Source organism: Podarcis raffonei, chromosome 8, assembly GCF_027172205.1.
Source record: "Podarcis raffonei isolate rPodRaf1 chromosome 8, rPodRaf1.pri, whole genome shotgun sequence".
NCBI classification, from domain to species: Eukaryota; Metazoa; Chordata; class Lepidosauria; order Squamata; family Lacertidae; genus Podarcis; species Podarcis raffonei.
The window spans coordinates 7,691,644-7,717,121 of NC_070609.1; the positions used below are offsets into that span (position 1 = coordinate 7,691,644).

The 25,478-nt window shown below is 46.6% G+C and overlaps 3 protein-coding genes across 3 annotated transcripts; 1 reads left to right on the forward strand and 2 right to left on the reverse strand.

The window, feature by feature from the left end:
• On the forward strand, positions 1-1,226 carry LOC128420294 (adenosine receptor A1-like). Its single transcript, XM_053401899.1, has one exon. The coding sequence runs from the start codon at positions 111-113 to the stop codon at positions 1,161-1,163; it is 1,053 nt and encodes a 350-aa protein (XP_053257874.1). The 5' UTR covers positions 1-110; the 3' UTR covers positions 1,164-1,226.
• Positions 1,227-9,481: 8,255 nt separating this feature from the next.
• Positions 9,482-13,168, reverse strand: SNRPD2 (small nuclear ribonucleoprotein D2 polypeptide). The gene is made up of 3 exons (XM_053401905.1): positions 13,055-13,168; positions 10,303-10,482; positions 9,482-9,905 (listed from the first exon to the last, which is right to left on the reverse strand). Coding segments are annotated over exons 1-3 (357 nt in total). The 5' UTR covers positions 13,057-13,168; the 3' UTR covers positions 9,482-9,730.
• Positions 13,169-21,730: 8,562 nt separating this feature from the next.
• Positions 21,731-24,257, reverse strand: LOC128420295 (forkhead box protein G1-like). Its single transcript, XM_053401900.1, has one exon. The coding sequence runs from the start codon at positions 24,012-24,014 to the stop codon at positions 22,992-22,994; it is 1,023 nt and encodes a 340-aa protein (XP_053257875.1). The 5' UTR covers positions 24,015-24,257; the 3' UTR covers positions 21,731-22,991.
• Between the last annotated feature and the right edge of the window lie 1,221 nt (positions 24,258-25,478).

Here is a 25,478-nt window from a genome sequence, read left to right on the forward strand (position 1 = left end):
CTGCCCCATTTCACAGACTCCTGGACTTCCTCAGGACTCACAAGGGCCCAGCAACCTGCAGAGTCCGGTGAGCTTTTCCCTAACAGTGTCAACATGGCTGCTGCTCCATAATGGCTGCCTATGACCATTCGCTGTCCATGCAGCAGCAGCTGCTCCAAGCCATGAACGCCACGTCGCCTCCGGCCCTGGACGTCCCCTACTTGCTGAGTGAGAGCCTGATCGCGCTGTTCTCCATCGTGGGCAACGTCTTCATCTGCGCCGTCGTCCTACAGAGCCGGAAGCTGCGGGCCATCGTCACAAACTACTTCCTCGTCTCTCTGGCCGTGGCAGACGTCTTGGTTGGGGCAGTGGTCATCCCTTTTGCCCAATTTACCGACCTGGGTTTGCCACGCTACCGGTCGCAGCTCTGCCTCCTGATGTTGTGCATGCTGCTGGTGTTGACGCAAGCCTCCGTCTTCGGGCTGCTGGCCATCGCCGTCGAGAGGTATATCTCCATCCTGAAGCCTTTCCAGTACAAATCCTGGATGAGCCCCCTCAACGCCCTCCTGGTGATCTTGGCGTCCTGGGTGCTGGCTCTTCTGATCGGCCTACTGCCCATGATGGGCTGGCACAAGCCCTTGCCAGCCAGCGGGGAGTGTCTCTTCAACGACATCATCACCAACACCTACATGGTCTACTTCAACTTCATGGCCTGCATGCTGGCTCCTCTGCTGGTCATGATGGTCCTGTACGGGCGCATCTTCCTGGAGGTCAAACAGCAAATCCGCAAGGTGGCCGAGGGAGAGGTGGACGTCAGCGCCCAGGAGAGGCGGCGGATGATTGTCCGCAAAGAGCTGCAGACGGCCACGTCGCTGTTCATCATCCTCTTTTTCTTCACTGTCTGCTGGCTCCCGGTCCACATTCTCAACACGGTCATGCTGCTCTGCCCCGCCTGCCCCATCCCGAACCAGCTCATCCTGGCCTCCATCATCCTTTCCCATGCCAACTCCGCCATCAACCCAGTCATCTACGTCTTCCGCATGAGATCCTTCCGGAAAGCCTTCGAGAGCGCCTTTTCGGGCATCTGCTCCTCCCCCGCCACAGATGCCTTCTCCACCTCCAGGATAACGCCTTCCAACGTCTCGGAGGTGCCTCTTCGGAATCTGTCTTTGCCGGGGAAGTGAATGCAGATTCTCAGCTTGAGGATGGTGGGGGTGCAAGGCAGGAGGCCAACAGCAGGTGGCGCTAGAGCCAGTGGCAGGTTGTACGCCGGGAGGCAGGAAGGGAGGGGGTTGGCTGAGGGTGACTGAGGTTGGTGGGGCAGTGTCCCTGTTCACCCGAACGGGCTAGTTTCCGCTACAACTTCCTGATGTGACCGTCCACCTGCAGAACAGAGATGGGCAAAGATGTCGAATTTCACTCCGTTTCCAACCTTTCCCACCTTAAATTCTGCTCTCTACATTTCCACAACAGCTAGCGTTTTCCATTAAGAAGTCCTCACGAAAATTCACCAGCATTTTAGTGAAAATTTCCCTTGCATGTACACGTTTTGCATGCACCTTTCCCTCACAGATGCATTTTTGCAAGGTGATTTCCCTCAACATAACGCATTTTGGAACATCATGGTCACTCCTCTGTCCCTTAATATGCACACTATGATATGGGCATTTTTGTGCCGCGTGACTTTTTGCATTGCAAAATTCAGAGAACTGCAAATTTCAAAGGATGGCTGGGTTTCAGTCCACATTTCAGAAAGTACAAGCTTGCTTTTAAATGTGAAATGTCTCCAATTCCCTTCCCATCCCTAAGAGCGCTCCAGGTCAGGGTTCCAGCCAGGCCAGTCATGCCCTTTCCTGGACACTCCCTTCCACTTAATTCCATTTTGTCCCTTAAATAATAATAATAATAATAATAATAATAATTTATTATACCCCGCCATCTGGTTGGGCTTCCCCAGGGCGTTCCACAGGGCGGGTACCACTACCGAGAAGGCCCTCTGCCTGGTTCCCTGTAACTTGGCTTCTCGCAGTGAGGGAACCGCCAGAAGGCCCTCAGCGCTGGACCTCAGTGTCCGGGCTGAATGATGGGGGTGGAGACGCTCCTTCAGGTATCCTGGACCGAGGCTGTTTAGTGCTTTAAAGGTCAGCACCAACACTTTGAATTGTGCTCAGAAACGTACTGGGAGCCAGTGTAGGTCTTTCAAGACCGGTGTTATATGGTCTCGGCGGCCGCTCCCAGTCAGCAGTCTGGCTGCCACGTTCTGGATTAATTGCAGTTTCTGGGTCACCTTCAAAGGTAGCCCCACGTAGAACACATTGCAGTAGTCCAAGTGGGAGATAACCAGAGCATGCACCACTCTGGCGAGGCAGTCTGCTGGTAGATAGGGTCTCAGCCTGCGTACCAGATGGAGCTGGGAGACAGCCGCCCGGGACACGGATTAGACCTGTGCCTCCATGGACAGATGTGAGCCCAAAATGACCCCTGGGCATGCTCAGTCGCCAATGGGGTGTTTTTGGGTTTCTAAACCTCCCCCATTGCCGTTTAGAAACCATAGGGTTTCTCTCCCCCAAAAGACTTATGCAAAGCTTGGAAGTTTCTCCAAAGTTCCTCTCCCCCTTGAGGACAGGTTGTGCTGTTTCAGCTACATCAGAATATACGCGTTTTGCTATTGGTACATAGAATATGAATTGTGCGCTGCGGGAAGGTCTTCCATCTGACATTGTTTTAACTGGACAAGTCCCTTGATTTGTGTGCTGGGGGGCGGCTAGGATTATGGGGAGGTGGGGAATGGCACCTGCTCCCTTCCCACCTTTCATTAGTTTTATAAACCGGTTGCTGCATGAGATTTGGTATCTACGTTCTCCACAAGAGGGTGCTCCAAGACTTCGCACACATTTAAGTCCCCAAGCCCCATCCTGTCCTGCCCATCGCTACATTTAATTCCTGAAGAGAGAAAGCAAGAGCACCAGCTAGACTCAGCTGGAGTGAGGAATCAAAACATTTCCCTGTGTATGTTGTTGAAATGCTATCCTGAATGGGGCTGTGCAGACATGCCAATTTCAGGTTCTCTTGGTTTCTGATTTTTCCAGACCCAAATTCAGTCTCGCCAGAGTGGTGCGTGCTCTAGTTATCTCCTGTTTGGACTACTGCAATGCGCTCCATGTGGGGCTACCTTTGAAGGTGACCCGGAAACTACAAGAGACCACATAACACCGGTCTTGAAAGACCTACATTGGCTCCCAGTACATTTCTGAGCACAATTCAAAGTGTTGGTGCTGACCTTTAAAGCCCTAAACGGCCTCGGTCCAGTATACCTGAAGGAGCGTCTCCACCCCCATCATTCTGCCTGGACACTGAGGTCCAGCGCTGAGGGCCTTCTGGCAGTTCCCTCACTGCGAGAAGTGAAGTTACAGGGAACCAGGCAGAGGGCCTTCTTGGTAGTGGCACCCGCAAACTATAAAATAAAAAACTATTTTACGTTTAAAAGACAATGCTGTATTGCTTTAATATTCGGTTGGAAGCTGCCCAGAGTGGCTGGGGAAACCCAGCCAGATAGGCGGGGTATAAATAAATTATTATTATTATTATTATTATTATTAATACCCCACCCATCTGGCTGGGTTTCCCCAGCCACTCTAGCCGGCTTCCAACAAAAATATTAAAATACAATAATCTATTAAACATTAAAAGCTTCCCTAAACAGAGCTGCCTTCAGATGTCTTCTAAAAGCCAGAGAGTTGTTTATTTCCTTGACATCTGATGGGAGGGCGTTCCACAGGGCAGGTGCCACTACTGAGAAGGCCCTCTGCCTGGTTCCCTGTTACCTCCGCTTCTCGCAGCAAGGGAACCACCAGAAGGCCCTTGGCGCTGGATCTCAGTGTCCGGGCAGAATGATGGGGGTGGAGATGCTCCTTCGGGAGCAACTTCTGCTAAAGTGTATAAAAACTACACATGGCATGGCGAAAGCAGGCAGAGGTTTTTCTCTCTCATAATTCTAGAACTCAGGGACATCCAAACTGAAGGTTGGAAGATTCAGGACAGATAAAAGGAAGTTCTCCCTCATGCTGCGCAGAGTTAGATTATGGAATTTGCTCCTGCGAGAGGCAGCGACGGCCGCCAACTTGGAGGGCTTTAAAAGAGGATTTGATAAATTCATGGAGGAAGAGAGGTCTATTGATGGCTACTAAGGAAATCAGCCCTGAGTGCTCACTGGAAGGACAGATCCTGAAGCTGAGGCTCCAATACTTTGGCCACCTCATGAGAAGAGAAGACTCCCTGGAAAAGACCCTGATGTTAGGAAAGATTGAGGGCATAAGGAAGGGGACGACAGGACGAGATGGTTGGACAGTGTTCTTGAAGCTCCCAGCATGAGTTTGCCCAAACTGCGGGAGGCAGTGGAAGACAGGAGGGCCTGGCGTGCTCTGGTCCATGGGGTCATGAAGAGTCGGACACAACTAAACGACTAAACAACAGCCGCAATGGCTATGGTGCACCTGCATTGTCAGAGGCAGTGATGCTTCTCAATACTAGTCTTTGGGGACTACAAGCTGAGAGGCTCGTCTTGTGCTCAGGGTCCCCAGAAGCATCTGCTTGGCCACCTGAGAACAGGACGAGATGGACCACTGGCCTGACCCTCTTCTTATGGTCTTCTCCAGTGCTTTGGGCTTCAAGCTGGTGAGAGGTATCGATGGGTCCAGCCAGGACCTGGCAGTTCTCAAGCTTCCCCTTATCAGCCTCCTCTCCCTTTCGTCCTGAATTAATCATCAGGAGTCCGCTGTCTCCCCATTTCCTGAACATCAGTTGTCGCCTCTGCAGAAACCTCTGACTTGTCGAAATTGGAGCCCCGTCCTGCGCTAAACCCGAGCTGCAATATTGAGCTGGATCTCCTTGCTTGGATGGATGGATGGATGGCCGGGCTGGCTGGCTGGGGGAGGGGGTGGGATGTTGGGGGGAGAGAAGAGAGATATTGGCCAGAGCCTCTTGCTCTAACAGGGGACTCTGAAACACTTCCAAAAGGCTTATTCACTATGGGCCAATTCACACCTTGCAAAGCAGAGAAGTCAACATGCTGTTGAGAAAGGTATCCATTGCCTCAAGCCCAGGATCATTTGCAGGAAGTCTGCTAATCACCGATTTCCATAGATGTGCAGAAGTAACTTACACCATCTGCATATCGGATATATTTCCAGGAACTGCAGTCTGGGTGGTCTCCCCTTTGGCCATCCCCACCCACAACCTGCTTGCAAGTCCAGAGTGCACTTTTTCCAGGATGCGTACTGTATGCTTGTGAAACATGTATGCTTGTGAAACATAGGCCACTTGTAAACACCATCTCCAACTCCTTGAAAGATTCCATCACCGGTGTCTGCAGAAAATTTTACGCTTAGGGAGACAGGCGAACTAATGGCAGTGTACTGGAAGAAGCAAAGATCACCAGTGTCGAAGCAATGATTCTTCAACATCAACCTCGTTGGACTGGTCATGTTGTGCGGATGCCTGCTTATCGTCTTCCAAAGCGAAACTATTCCGAACTTAAAAATGGAAAGCGTAATGCTGGTGGTCAGCAAAAGAGGTTCAAAGACTCTCTCAAGGCAAATCTTAAAAAATGTGGTATAAACACTGACAACTGGGAAACACTGGCCTGCAAGCGCTCCAGTTGGAGAACAGTCTTTACCAAAGGTGTCATTGGCTTTGAAGACACTCAAACTCAGGGCGAAAGGGAGAAACGTGCTAAGAGGAAGGCACAGTTTGGCAGATCCACACCGTGATCAACTACCGCCCGGAAACCTGTGTCCCCACTGTGGAAGGATGTGTGGATCCAGAATTGGCCTCCAGTCACTTACGGACTCACTGTTAAAGCCGTGTTTTTGGAAGACAATCTTCCTCAGCTATGAGTGATTGCCAAAGAAGACCACTCTGAACACCTGAGGGGCACTGCTGAAAGTAAGTAGGCACAGCCAGAGTTTCATCAGCGGCTGGATAGGAAAGAAGTTGGTGACTCTATTTATCCCATCCCGAGTCTCTCGATAGAAATATCCTGAGTGTGGAGGAGCCAGTTTTTGCTCCCAGACTCCAGCTACCATTTCCTGCTGCACAAGTACCACCTTTTTCCCCTGTGCGGAAGGTTCTTGAGTGATAAGCAGCTCAAATCATGCTCAGCAACCTTCGAGCTCAGCATCCTCTCGTCACAAACCACCACCCCCCTTCATGGCTTCGGGTGCAGAATCTGAGTTGGGGCGTTAGAACAGAGTAGTGGGGCTGACTTAATAGATCAGCTTTGGGAAGTTTCAAAATTCAGCAGTTAGCATTTACTGGACTGTTACACCCAGAAAGCACAAAAGCACATCCATTATTCAGACATGTAAGAAAAAACCTGGAACCATCAGCGCTTACCTGTGAATGCCAAAATTCACCAGAATCAGACATGTAATTAATTAACATTTCCAGCTTGTTAACAGTTCCCACTGAGCTTCAAAATTCCGAGGTGCATATTTTGTGTTTCATCTTCAGGGAGAAGTGGTTAGTTTTTAAGACCTGAGCAATATCCCAAGTCTTTCTTAATCTGATGGGCCTCTGCACTCCTCGTTCAATGCAGTGCCTATGAACCTGAAATCTTTTCTCAAATCCCTTCCTCCGTATCTACCATGCTGAAAAAAGTACAGGGCACCCCAAGTAGCCTGGTTCCCCCCCCCTTCCAGGCACCTTCTGACGATTCGTCCATCTGTCCCTGTATAAAATTCCCCAGTGTAGCAGCAGGTTTGTGCTGCTGTGCCCCGTCAACTGATTGCCCGCCCCTAGGGGGTAACCGATACTTTAAGTAAATTTGTTTTTAAGCAACGCTGGAGCTCCGTCAGACACGGCTCGTAGGACGCACTAGGCGGTAAAAGGTTTGCCCTGTATCAAAGCAAGACAAAGTCACTTTCAGAAGCTGGAGCGGGTTAGGGTTTCACCTGGGGGCTGGGAGGAAGCCAGCTGGGCTAAGGAATGAGCTCATGCTGACATTGGGAGAGGAAGAGATGCACACACAATAGAGAGGAATAGATACCAGGCACAGCCATCAGCACAACAAGCAGGCTGAAATAATATGGGGAGACAGCTTTGGGGTTTAGGAACAATCCTAGCTTTCCTCAACCTGGTGCCCTCCCAGATGGTTCAGACTGCAAATCCCGTCAGCCTCAGTAAGCAGGGGGTTACAGGAAGAACAGCCCCAGCGCGTCATGTTTTATGAAGAGTTACAGTCTTCAACTTAAGAGGCAAAGGGAAATGGCTGCAGCTCAGTGCTGGAGCATCTGATCTGAATGCAGCAAGTCCTTTGCTCAGTCCCTGGCATTTCCCAAGTAGGAGACTGTATCCTGTCTAAAACCCTGGAGAGCTGTTGCCAGTCAGTGAAGACAGCATTGAGGGAGATCAACTAATGGTCTATATTAGGCAGCTTCCTGTGCTACTAAACTGAACTTGGGGGAACATTTTTCTAACTCAATTTTGTATTTAAAAAAATACAGAGAATATTTTATTGTCTGTTCAAGTTTCTAGCCCCCAGGTGTGTGGGATGCCCAGTTGGGGAGCACAGCTTTTAATCTTCTAGCTTAGGAAGGCTTTTCTTCATTGAGATTCTGCTCTTATATTGTTTGCCTTCAGGACTGATTTATGGCACTTTCTTGTGCTCCGTTGTGTATTTTGTTTTAATACTCTGTTCAAAGCTTTGGGAGCCCAAACAGCAGTATATGAATAAATTGTGGTAAAAATAAATTGCAATGGCCACTTCATTTGTGTGATTCTACAACACTCACCAAGGATGCTATCAAATTTTTAAAGAATATACGATGAAATAACGATGCTGGCAAACTGATGCAGAAGCATTCCTCCCCTGCAGTTGTTGTTGTTGTTAATTAAATTTGTACACTGCCCTATACTTGTAGATCTCAGGGTGGTTCACAACATAAAATTACAATATTAAAAACACAAAATACACCATAAAAATAAGAACAAAGACAACCCAATAATCCCTCCATCCACTGCTGCTGATCAATGCAACATTTATGCAATGTTTTGGGATATGAATTTGAAAATTCCCAAGACTGCAAATTGGTGCAAATTTTGTTTCAAGTACAGCTGTACCTTGGAAGTCAAACGGAATCCGTTCCGGAAGTCCGTTCGACTTCCAAAACGTTTGTAAACCAAAGGGTGGCTTCCGATTGGCTGCAGGAAGCTTCTGCAGCCAATAAGAATCTGTGGAAGCCCCGTCGGACGTTTGGGTTCTAAAGAACATCCGCAAACCGGAACACTCACTTCTGAGTTTGCGGCGTTCAGGAGCCCAAACATCTGAGCACCAAGGGACGACTGAACAGGCATATTGTATTATTCCGTCTCTAGGTTTCATTCTGAACAATACATCTTAAGTTTTTAAAAGTCTGGGGATATTTTTAAGGAATGAGGAAAACAGAAGTGAAGAACCTTTCTCTACCTTTTAGCTAAAACCTACATGCCTCAACAGCAGGCTTGTTCCAATCTCTAGGACTTGCAGGCAGCTCTGTCCAAGTCACTGAAGCCACCAGGGCCCAGAACACAACTTCTGTTCTCGTACCAAATGAAGATGTTTTGCTGCACTTGCTGGTCAGCTGTAGGGAATGCTGATAAGGTGTGGGGATACAGATAGACCTATATCAGTGGGAGAAGTCAAAAGCTTTCAGTTTGGGGAGTGGCTTCTTTTCCTACCTAATGCTCTCAGCACAGAGGACGTCAGGCTCCAAGCGTGTACCGTATTTTTCGCTCTATAGGGTGCACCGGACTATAGGGCGCACCTAGGTTTTTTTTTGGGGGGGGGAATAAAGAAAAAAATATATTCCCCCCCCAGCCCCTAAGAGCAAAGAAGCCAAGACAGCCAGCGGGATCCACCCCGCTGACTGTCTTGGCTTCCTCTTTAGCCACGCACAACCTCTCCAGCCGGGCTGGATCCCACTCACTGTCTTGGCTTCGTTTTTAGCCGCGGGGCTGGGGCTGGGGAAGCCCGACCTTCCCCCGACCCCAGTCCCCAGAACAGGTCCGGGAGCGGCGGCAAGGTTGCGTGCAGCCTTGCCGCCGTTCCCGGAGCTTGCGGGCTGGGGGAGCGCTCTGAAGGTTTGCGGATAGCTGCCTGAAGCCCGGGGTGCGCAGCGCTGCGCTCCCCGGGCTGCAGGCTGCTATCCACAAGCCTTCGGAGCCCAGTGGGCACTCCCGCCGCGCTCAGAAGGTTTGCGGATAGCTTCCTGAAGCCTGGAGAGCGAGAGGAGTCGGTGCGCACCGACCCCTCTCGCTCTCCAGGCTTCAGTGAAAGCCTGCATTCGCTCCATAGGACGCACACACATTTCCCCTTCATTAATGGAGGGGGGAAAGTGCGTCCTATAGAGCGAAAAATATGGTAACCCACAGCTCAGCTCCCACCAGCCACAAGATTCCCATTCCCTTCATTGCCATCAAAAACTTCACCAGGCAGAAGAGCCTGTGCCAAACAAAAAAGCAGAAAGAGGATTTTAACAAAATGTTTATTACAAAAGAAAAGGTCATCAGGCAACATATACGAACATAACCAGGTGTCTGGGGATTGGAAATGTCATTATCACCTCTATGAATAGCAAGAAGCCTTGCACTTTCCTTCATTGGGGTACTGTATATTCTTTGCTCAAAAATACTTTTAAATGCCTCTTGTTGGTTTCTTGATTAGACCACTTTACTGGACTAGGCTCTCAAGCACCTACAGCCTGCTGACAGCCTATTATTTGCCAGCGATTAGGGGGTTCCGCAGCACCACAATGACCGAATCTCCACGCAGGAACATCTTGGAGATGTAGCGGTCCTTGTTGACAGGTTTCGATTTCTTCTTGCCTTTCCCACTCTTGGGCACCTCTGTCCACATCTCCTTAACGTTTTCCAACACCATGTTGCAGTGCCTGGTGGGGAGAGGAAGCTGTTACCTGGATGCAAGGCTCTCCCTTTCCTGCTACCAACAAATGGGGAGGGAACAAAACATCCCTCTCTCTGTGACCAAGAAACAACCCCCATTCTCTAGACTAGAAGAGTCCAGAAGAACCTCAAAGGGGAACTATTCAATTCCGAGTGCACAAATTATACTGTTGTTAAATTTATAAACGGGTTACCGCCGCAGGAATAGGATGGGCACTATCAACACACATGCCAGTTGACAAAGACCAGGGTAAAGAGATGCATATTCATCATTTGCTGAAAGCTCTGTAATTGTTCAATGGAACTGGAAATCTGCCACTTATTTTGAAAGTCTGAACTCGATCTGGCTTTATTTACTTCCAAGCAAACGACAGAGGATCCTACCTGTCAAAGGCTTTGACCCGGCCAAGCAGTTTCTTGTTGTTTCGGCAGTTGATTAGCACCTGAGTATTGTTTTTGACGGACTGGGTGAGAACAGAGAGGGGCCCCGTGTTGAACTCTTCCTCCTCCCTCTTCTGGAGCTCCTCTGGGGTCATCTCACTCTTGGGCTTGTTTAAGAGGCTCCTGAAGAGGAAGAAAAGAGAAAGGCACTTGTCAAGTCCCGTAGGATAACTATGCAGGCATCTGGTGTACGACAACCAGCACCAACTAAATGCGACTTGGCAATATAAAATATGTTCTAGTGCAGGGGTCTGCAACCCGCGGCTCCGGAGCCGCATGTGGCTCTTTTACACCCTTGCCGCGGCTCCGGGGCGGATACTAGCGAGGGGAGGAGGCGCATTGTGCGCCCCGACACTCCCCACTGTGGCGGGCGCTGTACTGGCTGTGACTTCGCATGGGGGCAGTGCGTGCGTTAGTCACGCACTGTCCCTATGTCACCTTCCCGCCCGCTGTCAGATCGCGGCTCCAGAGATATATTTGTTTTAAATGTTGCAATGGTTTTGCGGCTCCCAGTTTTTTTTTCCTTCGGAAATGGGTCCAAGTGGCTCTTTTTGTCTTAAAGGTTGCAGACCCCTGTTCTAGTGGTTATACGCCTCATCCTTTCACCGCAAGCATGGAAGAAGCACTGTGGTGCAGGGGCGGTGGAAGGAAGAAAAGAAAGATCCTAACTACCAAGAATCATTATTCCTCCACTCAAACATTTTAAGGCAGTAGACACAACCCATCGAAAGTCTCCTGTGCAGGGGAGCGATGAGATTAGTGTGGAAGCAAAATCTCCGCTGCTCGAAACTAACAGGGAATAAAATCATCCTATTTGTTGTGTTGTTGTTGTTTACCCACCCTTTACCCTTTACCCATCAACAGGAGTATAACATCTAGATCAAGGGAAGTAATAGTGCCACTGTATTCTGCTCTGGTCAGACCTCACCTGGAGTACTGTGTCCAGTTCTGGGCACCACAGTTCAAGAAGGACACTGACAAACTGGAACGTGTCCAGAGGAGGGCAACCAAAATGGTCAAAGGCCTGGAAACGATGCCTTATGAGGAACGGCTAAGGGAGCTGGGCATGTTTAGCCTGGAGAAGAGGAGGTTAAGGGGTGATATGATAGCCATGTTCAAATATATAAAAGGATGTCACATAGAGGAGGGAGAAAGGTTGTTTTCTGCTGCTCCAGAGAAGCGGACATGGAGCAATGGATCCAAACTACAAGAAAGAAGATTCCACCTAAACATTAGGAAGAACTTCCTGACAGTAAGAGCTGTTTGACAGTGGAATTTGCTGCCAAGGAGTGTGGTGGAGTCTCCTTCTTTGGAGGTCTTTAAGCAGAGGCTTGACAACCATATGTCAGGAGTGCTCTGATGGTGTTTCCTGCTTGGCAGGGGGTTGGACTCGATGGCCCTTGTGGTCTATTCCAACTCTATGATTCTATTCTATGATTCTACCCTAAGGTGCCAGGGCAGATTACAGCAATCAAAACACAATATTAAAAAACAGTTTTAAAACAAGTTAAGAGTCATAAACTCTTAAGGTGGTTCTTTTAAAATATGCACCCAATTACTTTCCTACATGGCGCCCTTTACCAAAGTACAGTGGTACCTCGGGTTAAGTACTTAATTTGTTCCGGAGGTCCGTTCTTAACCTGAAACTGTTCTTAACCTGAAGCAACACTTTGGCTAATGGGGCCTTCTGCTGCCACCGCAGCACGATTTCTGTTCTTGTCCTGAAGCAAAGTTCTTAACCCGAGGTACTATTTCTGGGTTAGCAGAGTCTGTAACCTGAAGCGTATGTAACCTGAGGTACCACTGTAAAGGCAAGGTGGTTGGAAACATGCTAACGCAAGACCCCTCCCATCTGAATCGGCAAAATTATATCACTAGCCACTGGGAAGCATCTTGGAAGCAGCCAAATAAGCCAAGAGGGAGGAACCAGGGGACCCTGGGCGTGAGGAAGAGGCCAGAAGCTGGATCAGACCAAAGCAGGGAGAGGGAGGCAGCGAGCCCCAGCATTCTGCTCTTAAGGCGGCCAACCAGCTGCTAGTAAATGAAGCCCACCGGCAGCGCATGAAGGCTGTGACTCCCCCTTCCCACTTGCAAACGGCCAAGGTGCACGAGAGAAGGGGCGGCAGAGAAGAGGATGGGGGCGGAGGGGGGGAGAGCTGGGGGCAGCCTTTCCAAAAAGACAGCGGGAGCCATTTAATTCCACGAATGCTTTGTTAATGACTGGTTTCCACCACTCCCCCCACTATGTTTTTAGCTGCTCCCTTTCTCTCTTTTTTTGCAGGTAGGTAGCCGTGTTGGCCTGCCGTAGTCGAAATAAAATTTAAAAATTCCTTCCAGTAGCACCTTAGAGACCAACTAAGATATCTGAAGAAGTGTGCAGGCACACGAAAGCTCATACCAATAACAAAATTAGTTGGTCTCTAAGGTGTTACTGGAAGGATTTTTTAAAATTTTGTCTCTCTTTTTTGTAAGCCTTCTTGAGTCCCTGTAAGGGAAGACGGTGGGACATAAATAAATATGACAGTAATTATAATTATATAATTATCTTAAACAGGCGCGCCTATTCGAATATTTACGGTACAGTGATTAGGACCCCCCCCAAAAAAAATCCTGACCCACAAGAAAGGGGACCTCCCCACCTCCCCAAAAAAACGGGGTTCTTCTCTTCCACCCCCCCTCCCCGGCCCGTCCTCACATGGCTGGGCCCTTCTCCTCTTCCTAGCCGTCGACTCGCGCGGCGAACTGCTCCGTCGCGGCTTTGCAAATGTGAGCGCCTTCCCGGGCTTCCGCTTCCGGGGCATTTCCAAGCCTGCCCGACCGGCCCTTCTCGGCCTACCGTCTCTATGGCTTTGCGACTACGGCGCGCGAGAAGAGGCAAAACACCCCGCGAAACGGCTTTGCCTTGTCTGCGGGCTGTTTACTCGCTTGGGTTCCAATGCGTTTCCCTGGGGGAGAAGCCCCTGTTGGACCTTCTTTTCGAGTAAATCTGACCTGCAGACATTGTACTTTTTTGGGGAGGGGGAATGCATCATAATAATAATAATAATAATAATAATAATAATAATAATAATAATAATAATAATCCATTTATAATGGAGGAAGGGCGTTCCTAAATCTGTCAATCCGCAGCAAAAATAAAGGGAAAGGATGCTTGCCCTATTTCAAAAAGTGAAAATCCGGACACAAAGGTTGTTGAGTGTTTTTGAGCAAAGTTGTTGAGCTTGCTTTAGTTTTTCCTAAAATCTCTCTCTCTCAAAAAAAGAAGTTTTTGAGCTACTTTTAAGGAAATTCGCCAAAATCTAGTCTTCCGACATGGGTTACCATACACCTGGATTTTCCCGGACACTGCTTCCGACTGCAGTATTCCTTCTATGTCCGGGAAATTCAAGACAGATGACAACCTTTATTATCTTTTATATTTATATTCCAATTTCCCCTTTAAAAAACACACCAAAAAATACCTCAGGTTGGCATATGTAGCTTTTCCCCGCTCCTTTGTTTTATCTTCTCGAGAACCCTGAGAGGTAGGTCAGGCCCAAAAGAGAGTGGCTGGTCCCAAGGGCACACATCATTGGATAGGGATTTGAATGCGCCCAGCTCAGTGCAGTAAACTCCGCACAACGCTGGCTTTTTCAATGAATTGGCTGTTAATGAAGGAGCAAGCAAGCTTTATCCAAGCACATAATGGCAAAAATATATATATGCTTATGTTGGTCAAAGCAGGTGCCAGCCTAAAAAGGCTTTCACAGGCAGGAAAAAAAGCTTACGGTATTCTCCACCAGTGAGTAAAGGTAAAGGGACCCCTGACCATTAGGTCCAGTCGTGGCCGACTCTGGGGTTGCGGCGCTCATCTCGCTTTACTGGCCGAGGGAGCCGGCGTACAGCTTCCAGGTCATGTGGCCAGCAGGACTAAGTTGCTTCTGGAGAACCAGAGCAGTGCACGGAAACACCGTTTACCTTCCCGCCAGAGCGGTACCTATTTATCTACTTGCACTTTGACGTGCTTTCGAACTGCTAGGTTGGCAGGAGCAGGGACCGAGCAACGGGAGCTCACCCCGTCGTGGGGATTTGAACCAACGACCTTCTGACCGGCAAGTCCTAGGCTCTGTGGTTTGACCCACAGCGTCACCAGTGAGTACCATCGCACAAAAAAGGGCTATATATATTTCAGATAACAGTATCTTGTGAATAAGGGCTGTGGTGTTTGTGTCCTGCTTGTGATGTATGCAGTGCTTTTTTTTTTCGGGAAAAAAAATGTTCAGGGGAGCCCAAGAAAGTAAAACCTCTCACTGCCTCCATTTCTTCCCCATCTATTTTCCAGGAGGTGATGGGTCCAGTGGCCATGATCTTCTTTTTTTGATGTTGAGCTTCAGACCACATTTTGCGCTCTCCTCTTTCACCCTCATTAAAAGGTTCTTTAATTCCTCCTCACTTTCTGCCATCAAGGTTGTGTCATCTGCATATCTGAGGTTGTTGATATTTCTTCTGGGAATCTTAATTCCGGCTTGGGATTCATCCAGCCCAGCCTTTCGCATGATGAATTCTGCATCTAAGTTAAATAAGCAGAATAATAATAATAATATTTATACACTGCCCTTCTGACTGGGTTGCCCCAGCCACTCTTGGCATCTTCCAACATATATAAAAACATAATAAAACATTGAACTTTTAAAAACCTCCCTATACGGGGCTGCCTTCAGATGTCTTCTAAATGTTGTATATTTAACTTATCTCTGTGGCTCGGAGGTTGCATAACTTTACCCTCCGACATTTCTCTGATGAAAATAGGGACGTCCCAAGGGAAAGCGGGACATTCTGGGATCAAATCAGAAACCGGAATGGCCTCTGTAAATCTGGGGCTGTCCTGTCCCTGAAAAATAAGGAAACGCTTGGAGGTCTTCTATTCTTCACACGAACTCGCAGCAGCTTTTCAGAGTTTCAACACGGAGTCTCCCCCAACCTACGTTGTTGTTTTTCAAAAAAACTTTATTGGTTTTCCAAAATTTTTAAACAGACAAACAAACATACATCTTAGCTGTACTTGATCCAATCTTAGTAACATTGTTCCTCAAATCCCCCTGGCTGAATTTCAGTGTATATCATTGTAACAGTTTCCCAAAACCTATTTTCTCATAAAATTAACTTAATCACTTAACCTCTTACTTTGTTTTCATTTTGACTCTAAACATATTATTCTCTAAAATTACATAATTAAATCCTAAACCTATCTGGAATTTGCAAGTTTTTCCAATTAAGCTATCTTAGCATATTTAACTAAACAGTCTTTAAATTTTATCCATTCCTCCTGGTACTCCTCCTCCTTCTGGTCATGGTCTCTTCCAGTCAGGTCAGCTAGCTCCGAAAAGTCCATCATCTTCATCTGCCATTCCTCCACTGTCGGGACTTCTTGTGATTTCCAATTCTTAGCTAACAAAATTCTAGCTGCAGTTGTGCAATACAAAAACAATCTAACATCTTTGTTGGGCAATTCCAAACCTATTATTCCAAGAAGAAAGGCCCCTGGTTTCTTAATAAATGTATATTTCAACATTTTTTTCAATTCATTATAAATCCCCCAACCCTACGTGGAAGTGCTGGGATCGAACCTGCAACCTCCTGCATGCAAACCACTGAGCTGTAGCTCTTCCCCAGTGAAATCTGCTTAAACTTGTTTTGCAACGGCCTTTGCCTCCCTTTTTATGAACGGTGCACCCGAGGGGCACGGAAGTGGCTGGTGCTTTGTGGATGAGTTGAGGACCATAAAAGTCAACAGGTGCCAGCCAGCCAGCCAGGCAGAAAGAGAGAGAGAGAGACAGAATTTGTGTTTAATCCACAGAAGCTTCTTGTTACCGTCAGCTGCGTCCCCATCTCGCATGTCTGCATGTTCAGACAGCTCCCTCGAAGGGCAGGCGCCTGTTTTGCTTGTGTCCCTCTGGCGTGGTGCCGCAACAGGAATGGAGGATGAGGGGCACTCCCTGCTTTGGTGGGAATCTAAGGAAGACTGGGACTATGGTCTAGCTGGGTAAAGAAACGGGCATTCATCTAAAATATGTAAAATTATATCAGTAATGGCATCTAAGGACTGTGGGTGACCTCAGACCAGTGGTTCTCTTTTTTTAAAAATATTTTATTTGATTAAAAATATATATAAACAGACAACAAACATCAATTCAAAACCAAATACTGCGATTACAGTGGTACCTCGGGTTAAGAACTTAATTTGTTTGGAGGTCTGTTCTTAACTTGAAACTGTTCTTAACCCGAGGTACCACTTTAGCTAATGGGGTCTCCCGCTGCCGCCATGCGATTTCTGTTCTCATCTGAAGCAAAGTTCTTAACCCGAGGTACTATTTCTGGGTTAGTGGAGTCTGTAACCTGAAGCGTCTGTAACCCGAGGTACCACTATACTCTGAATCTCCTGACTTCCCCCCCATCCCCTCCATGGGAATGGGTCCAAGTAAAAATAATTACAACTGCATGTCAATATTTATCCAGATATTTTTCTTTCTAAATTGTCCATAGTTTCCGTTACTTTACAAGTGTGATTAAAATCCTGTTTTAACCTGCTTGCAGTGGTCTCATATATAAATTATAAACTTTTCGCATTCTTTTTTAAAATTATTGTCTTCTTGATTTCTGAGCTTCCCAGTTCGTTTTGCTATTTTGGCATAGTCTGTCATCTTGATTTTCCGTTCTCAGACCAGTGGTTCTCAAAGGGTGTCGCACACCACACAGATGTGGCGGGAGAACATGGCAAGTATGGTGGGAATATTCAAGGGCAATCAAATAAATATGAAATAAGGATTTATATCTAGATGTTAGGATGATAAAGAATGTTAGAGATGATAAAGAAAACAGGAAAACAGGAAGACACAATGAAAGATAAAGGAGGTGCTGTGGGATTGGTGGAAGTCAATGTCTTCTTCTTGTTGTTTATAATATAATATTAACTTGTAAGATATGGATTTGTTTTTGTTTTTTTGTTGCTTTCTTTAGTTTTCGAATGTTGATTTTTGTGTATTGTGTATTGTTATTTTTTGATCTCTTTCGTGTTGTTGTGTGGAAAATACTAATAAAAGTTATTTAAAACAAAACAAAACAACAAAATATTTAACATTTCGGTGTAGTATCTCTCTATCCCTGTCTTCTCTATCGCTATCTGTATCCATACAAGCAGAAATAGTATTCACGTCTCTCTCTTGAAGAGCATTGGCTATTCTACAGTTCTCCACAAACAAGGATTTTCAACTCCGACAAATATGAAAGATTAGAAAAGAAAAAAGGCTTATTTGTGTGGATGAGATGAGAGTTTGTCTGTCTCAAAACAGACCTAATATAAGTGAGATTACTTGGCAAAAGCAATCTCACACCTCCCATATGTACTTAAGGTACATATATGTAAGAGGTTCGTTTATAATTATATTTTGGGAAGGATTCATGTTCTGACATCCCTGCATTATTTTATACTTTCTGGGTGTCCCATGACCATATTATAAATTAGGTGTGTTCTAGGTTAAAAACCAAGCACTGCTAGTTGCTCCTTTTTGTTTCCCAATGTATTTCTTATCAATCAAAAATTCAGTGTAGCAGAAGCAGATTTTTATTCTGAAAGTGTGGCCCAGAGGAAAAAAGCTTGAGAACCACTGTCTCAGACCATTTAATTATCCAAGCTTGGTATAGTAAATTTTGGTCAAACACTGCATTTGGTGGGGGGGATCATTCGTAATATACTCCTGGTAATTTTTGTGATATACCAATGGCATGAGAAGACTTGGTCTATTTATTTGTATCCATTTATTATTCCTATGGTCCTTGTTTATAAAACCCAAGTTATTCAAAACTATACATACTCCTAGTACAAGGCAGCAAGAAGTCACTATAGTTCAGTGCCGTATGGTAGAGCTTTATTTTATATACTGCTACACCGGACATACAATCTTACATGTCAGCAGCTGAAAGAGTTGGGATTCAATTTGTCTTCTTTATTTTATTTCGTTGTGCATGTGTTGTTTTTCTCCTTTCTGCATATATAGAAACACATTAAAACACATTAAAAAGCAATGACTTCTCAGGGTTTGTGTGAAGGTGACTGCATTTTATACTCTGAGGTTATAAAGATTTTTGATTTCTGTTTTATGCTGCCTTTACGTTTCAACATGTTGGATATATAAAGCTCTTCTAAATGGTCACTGTTTCTGAGGAGGGGATTCAAATGCACACCAACAAATGTAGGTTTGTGCAGTCAAAGTGGGTTAAAGCGCTTTGTTGCTCGATTTTAACAAATCCACGTTAAAAAACCCCACGCAAACTTGTCGTGGTTAAGAGAGTGATGGGGGATGCTCCCCTGGAAATGTGAAGTGAACAATTGATTAACGGGAAGATGTATAAACATCCCACAAGCAAAGTGAAATGAGTGCTCATTGACCCGCAAACGGATCAGAATGAATGTTCAATAAATTGTTCCTGTTGTTTAATTCCTGCCTTCTTCCCAGGCTGGGACTTGAGGACAGCTTAAACAAATTAAAGATAAAAGTCCAGAAAGCTAAAAGAAACATATAAAAGGTAATGGTTTAAACATCTCCAACTGTCAGACTTTTAGAAGACACCTGAAGGCAGCCCTGTATAGGGAAGTTTTTAATGTTTGATGTTTTATTATGTTTTTATATCTGTTGGAAGCCGCCCAGAGTGGCTGGGGCAACCTAATCAGATGGGAAGGACATAACAACAAGACATAAACCTATTAAAGACCAGATATAATCTAACCTCTGCATAAACCTTGTGCAAGCAAATCAGGATGAATGCTCAATAAACAAATTCCTTCCAGTAGCACCTTAGAGACCAACTAAATTTGTTATTGGTCTCTAAGGTGCTACTGGAAGGAATTTATTTTATCTTGTTTCGACTACAGCAGACCAACACGGCTACCTACCTGTAACTAGAAATATGGAAGGCTCAATAAACAGGTCATCTGTTATTCAAATAGATCCATTTGTGTATATATTAATGAACTGGGCAGTTTCGTGAGGCCGGTCAGCCTAAAGAACGTAAGAAGACACTGCTGAATCAGGCCAGTGGCCCTTCTGGCCAAGCATCCTGTTTTCACAGTGGCCAACCGGATGCCCATGGAAAACTCAGAAACAGGATCCGAGCATGAGAGCCCTCTCCTCTCTGCCGCGGTTTCCAGCAACTGACATTCAGAAGCATCAATGCCTCCAAATGTGAAGGGAAAATATAGCCATCGTGGCTAGTAGCCATCAGTAGCCCTATGCTCCATGAATTTGCCTAATCCTCTCTTTAAAGCCACCCAAGTTGGTGGCTATCCTCCTGTGGCAGGGAGTTCCATGGGCTGTGTGAAAAAGGGCTTCATTTTATCTGTCCCAAATCTTCCAGCAATCAGCTTCATTGTATGCCCATGAGCTGTAGTATTATGAAAGAGGGAGAAAAACTTTTCTCTGTCCACTAATAATAATAATAATAATTAATAATAATAATTTTAAAAATACACAGTATTCCAAATGTGGTTGCAGCACAGATTTGTATAATGGCGTGATTACATTGGCAGTTTATTAAATCTTGATCATTAAAATATAACCTAAAATTGTCGTTTAAAACCTGAATTATTTTGGTAGTCCAGCTTGTTCCCTAAGATTTAATATATATTTTTAACTGCCGCTATATCTGAATTGTCTCTGTTATACCCAATTGCAATTCAATATATTCCTGTTGTGTTTTATGATTTTCCTGATATTGTAAGTGAGCCGGAACTGGTCTGTGACCCTAATAATAAAATTAATTCATTCATTCGCATTGGCAGTTTGATTTTGCGTTCCTTTCCTAATGATCCCTGCATCTCGATTCCTTGATCCTTGTACTGGCCAAAATGAAATGACACAAACGTTCGCAATCAAACATGGCCGTCGGGTTTGGGAAACGAATGGATCAGTATGTATTTTTATTGTGGGATTGATTCACGCATGTAAAACTCACTTGTGGTTCGCGATATTGGATGTTCTAAGGTGCATTCCACGGAGTTTCTCTCTCCCATGCAAACACAATTAATTTCAACAAAATTACAGGTCTACTGATCACACAGTTGCTGTGCATATCGCATGTTTATCGGCTTTATGGACATAAGACATGCTTGACGGATTTCATCCTCTCTCTCCCTCCCACCCCAATTCAAACTAGCGCACAGTTTGGAAATAATGTAGATAAGCAAGCAAAGCACCCTAAAAATTAGCCTCAGCCTGCACATTTGAGCTTTTCCATTAAAAATAGCCATGAATAAGAAGATTTATTGTGTCCTAAAACATTAATTGTATTCTCTTTTGAGCATATCATCTGTCGCTTCTCAGCCAAATCTTAAACAGACATGCACATGAAAGTAAAAATCAGAATACGTAGTTGAATGATATAAATTGCTCTTGGCTCCCTCAGGGTGTGATGTTTCCAAGCTAAAGTTCTTGCCGCACATTAAAAGTTTGTGTTTTCTCTGAATGAAGAGTCGTAAAACACACAAACACATATGAATAAAGGATAATTACACACACACACTGTAGGAATTAATTAATTAATAATAGTACTATTACAATCACCGCAAAAACTTTGGAATAAATACACTATAGAAATTGATTGTCTCTAAATTCACTTCCAAACCCACAGAGCCTAAAACCACAACCCTTAAATCAATGGGACTTGATTGTTTTGATCCCTTGTGTAAATGTGTTCAGGGCTGGGGTATCAATTATCAAGCGGCAATTAAAAGCACAATTAATTACTAGGAATTAAGTCCAGCAGAAATCTGGGTATACTGGAGCCCGATTCACAAAGCAATTTAATCCAGAAGGGAATTTGCACATTCTGACGCACTCTTGCGTGCAAATCCTACTGAGCACATTTATAGTAGGATTTTCCGTCAAATGCTTAGAACTGCAACCTTACTGCATTTTCTCCAGTACCTCAAATTCTAAGGATTGGATGTGCTGCTCAGAGACAGCAAGCAAGCATCAAGCAATTACCCTCCATCTCTGTCAAAACGGCAGATTTTTAGCCTCTCCCAATTAAGCCGATTGGCAGGTTACGCACAAATGAAATGCTTCACATAATTAACTTTAGCAATTCGTTGACGTGAGCTGTGGTGATGGCCAGACAGTGAATTCGCTAGTTTTTTTGGGGGGTTTTAAAGTTACATTTGCAAAGAAGGCAAGTCTATGACTGTCCACCAGCCATTGATAATTATAAATTACATGTCCATGTTTAAAAGCAGTGCGCCACTGATTCCAAGATGCTATAGGGACAAATCCACAGTGGGTGCAGATGCCCTCGTACACTGGCTTGTGAGTTTTCTTTCAGCATCTGAGGCTAGCCATTTCTGCTGGAGACATGATGCTAGACTAGGAGGGCCTTTGGGCCCGATTCATAAAGGCATTATTGCACTGGTAATCTCCCAAGTCCAGAAACATGGGGCACTTTGTCCTGTGATGATTCCAGTGTGTTGTGTGAACCACTGCAAGTTGTATATTCTACCTGTTGGCTCCCTGCACTGCCTGCAGAGGTGCTCAGGTGGAAGGGACGACGACATACCTGCCTTGCCCTGGAATTCTTCTTTCTTCCAGACCATGCTCTACAGCCGCAGATGAGAAGGCTTGACACTCAGCGCAATCAAACTGTGTTTTCTCCTCTATCTTCCATCCCCACCCTCTGCTATTAGCTTACTGCACTGAAGAAATTTATAGTCTAAGCTCCTTGGGGGATAGGGGTCTGGTGGTTCCACACACCCACACCCCTCAGAAAATGCCATGCACGTTGATGCTGCTTATGAGTTATCAATAAAAAAAGCAACCCCCAAACCTGCCACACAAAGATGTCCGAGATCCATGGGCTCTTCAGCCCTTAAACATATTTAGCACAACACAAGTCTTGCTGATTGCGGTGGCTCCTAAACCAATGTGCCCTGTAAGATCACACAGCCCAAAGGTTGTAATCACAAGAGAGGCTTAATGGCTGAATCACAGCAGCCCAGCTAAGTTAGAACTTTGCTGGGTGAAGGATCAGGCATGCCTTATTTCATGCTCTGCAAAGAAGCAGGCAGCTACTGCTCTTCATTTGTGCCTGTTCAAAAGTCCGTCTTATTATTCAGTACGTTGATCAAAGGCATTGGGACGGTAGAAGTCGAGTCCAGGCAAAGGGAAAATGTGCAGAATTTATGGGCATCAAAACCGACTGGCACCCGCTGGGGCAATTCTGTCTTGCTTGGCATTCAGTGTGCCAGTCTTGATGCCAAAGGTCGGCAGCAAAGCCGAGCTCGGACCTACACGGGAAGCTTGCTGACTTGCCTTAGCCCTCAAAGATTTTCTCATAGTTCAGGTTAGCGAGAGGCATTCGAAGAAATTAGTTCACATTGGTAAACGTTGATAGATGTCCTCGCTTTCACCAGAAAAGACAGCAAAGGGTCAGAAGGAAACACGTGGGGTGAAAAGTCAACATATCTCCAGAGTTTATCACGGACCACGGGTGGAAAACCAATGCAGCGCACAGCACAACAGGAGGCTGACTGGGTTCAAATATTAGCAGGCAGGAATTAAAAATAATAATGTTTCTTTCAGGGAAGAAGAGGCTTGAGGGGTATACAGTCAAGGCAGGCTTGGATGAAAAAGAACGCCCTGATTCTGAAAAGCAAAGTAGCTTGGAAGCTCTGGAGAAAGCCGCCCGGGGAAAGCTGGAGGACCTCTTCCGAGGAGATCTCTGGTGGCTTTGGACGGGAGCACAGCCTGAGGGCTCATTGGCAGGGTGTGATGTCTCTGAGAGAAGATGTAATTCGCCTGTCCGGCCAGGAAGTTGACAGAGCAGGAGTCCAGGCAGTCGGCTGAGGAGAGGCTGCAAGGGATGGCCGAGGCCAACATTGCTGTGGCGATCTGCTGGTGGTTGCTGTAGGAGCCATCTACTTCCACCTGTATGTGCCCCGCTGGAGGAGAAATAGCCTGGTGGGCGAAAATGGAAGAGTAGGTGCCAGGGGGATGGCTCAGGTAGGCTGAGGAGGCACCGTAAAGAGGTGGCAGAGGCCAGTAGAGAGATCCGGCCAGGGCCACCCCGGCCGAAGCCAGCCGAGCTCCTCTCCTGAAGGCCAGCTTGCTCCGGGAAGTGGACGGCCTCCTGCGCAGCTTTCCGGTGGCGCCTCCGATGAAGACGTCCTCACTGGAAGGGTCCAGCATCCAGTAGTTGCCCTTGCCAGGGTCGTCGTAGTGCCGGGGCACCTTGACGAAGCATTTGTTGAGGCTGAGGTTGTGGCGGATGGAGTTCTGCCAGCCTTGCTTGTTCTCCTTGTAGTACGGGAAGCTGCCCATGATGAACTCATAGATGCCATTGAGAGTGAGGCGCTTTTCTGGGCTCTGACGGATGGCCATCATGATCAGGGCGTTGTAGCTGAAAGGTGGCTTCTCATGTTTTCCTCTCCTTTCGCCAGAAATATCTTCTTTTCTCAACCTCTGCCGTTCCTCACCAGCGGCTGCTGCTGCTGCTACGACGTTCTCGTCTTCCCTCAACAACGGTGATGACAGTGGTCCCTTGGGAGCGCCGCTTGAGGCCACATCTTGGAGTAGGTTAGTGATGCTGAATGGAGATTTCAGGACCCAGCTGTTTGTGTTTAACCCTTCCATCGCTCATCAGAGAAGGTGGACGTTGCTGGGGCCTCCCCAGGTCCGGCCAACAGCCCCAGTCAACCTGGCCAGCAAACCAACTGGATGTTTTGCTTAACGCCGGAGGCAAAGGAGCCACTCCCATCTCATCCACTGCCATCGACACCACCAAATTCCCTCTCTTTTTGAGCCAGTCAAAGTGGCCCGGCCTCTTACTCTCTAGCCAATCCCACCTTTGTGACTCTGATGGCCAAACCCTCTCCAAATCCTCATTCATTTGCGGGCGGCAGCGGAAACAAGATTGCAGTTCTCCGGCTTTGATTACCCAGGCGGCCACTGACACACACTCTGCTGAAATGTGCACTTTGTTAAGTTCATCGGGAAGAAAAGTACTGATTTGGTCCAGAGGCCAAGCGGAAATTAGCGTTTAATAGTCCATCACTGAAATCTCAAAATCATACTGCTGTCAACTGCCATCTCTAACACGCTGTTGATTTAGCCGTGATGATGACATTTCCTTTCTCGCCTCCCAAAGAAGTGCAAATATACTATTCTGCCCAGATTAACATAAATATGATGATGGCATTCACTGCTCCCCCATCTTTCCTTCAAGGAATCCAGAAGTGTACACACAGACACAGAGACACACTGAAATTTGCTGCCTATGGAATGCACTGCCACAGGACTATGGGTTTCAATGCCACAAGATGGCCTCCAACCCTGGAAGGTTTTAAAAGGGGATTAGACAAATTCACAGATGAGAAGGCTGGCCGTGATAGGTGCTCCCTACCTCCCGTATCGGAGAAGACGTGTCTCTGGATGCCAGATGCTAGGAATCGCAGCTGGGGATAATGTTGTTGTCAGGTGTGCGTGCAGGAGCCAAGCCCTGTGACCAGTAGGACTCTGCAGGACTGGGGCCTTCCTAAGTTTGTTCTGGAGAGCCAAGGCGTGGCCTCACAGGTGAGGCTGATTGGTAACTCACAGCACCTGGTGGCAAGAGCCGGGAAGGGATATAAAGTCAGCATTTCCCTTTGGCTCTTTGCCACAGCAACACGCTTCCTTCCTTGTTGTGTTTGGCTTCTTGCTTCCTGATCCTCGGACCTCGGCTTTGTGACTCCTTGCTTCTTGATCCTCGGACCCCTGACTTCATGGCTCCTTGCTTCTTGATCCTCGGACCCCTGACTTCGTGACTCCTTGCTTCTTGATCCTCGGACCCCTGACTTCGTGACTCCTTGCTTCTTGACCCTCGGACCCCTGACTTCGTGACTCCTTGCTTCTTGACCCTCGGACCCTTGACTTCGTGACTCCTTGCTTCTTGATCCCCGGACCCTTGACTTCGTGACTCCCTGCTTCTTGACCCTCGGACCCCTAACTTTGTGACTCCTTGCTTCTTGATCCTTGGACCCCTAACTTTGTGACTCCTTGCTTCTTGATCCTCGGACTCCGGGTTACTTGTGGGGCCTGCGTGGTGTTTTTACATGAGTA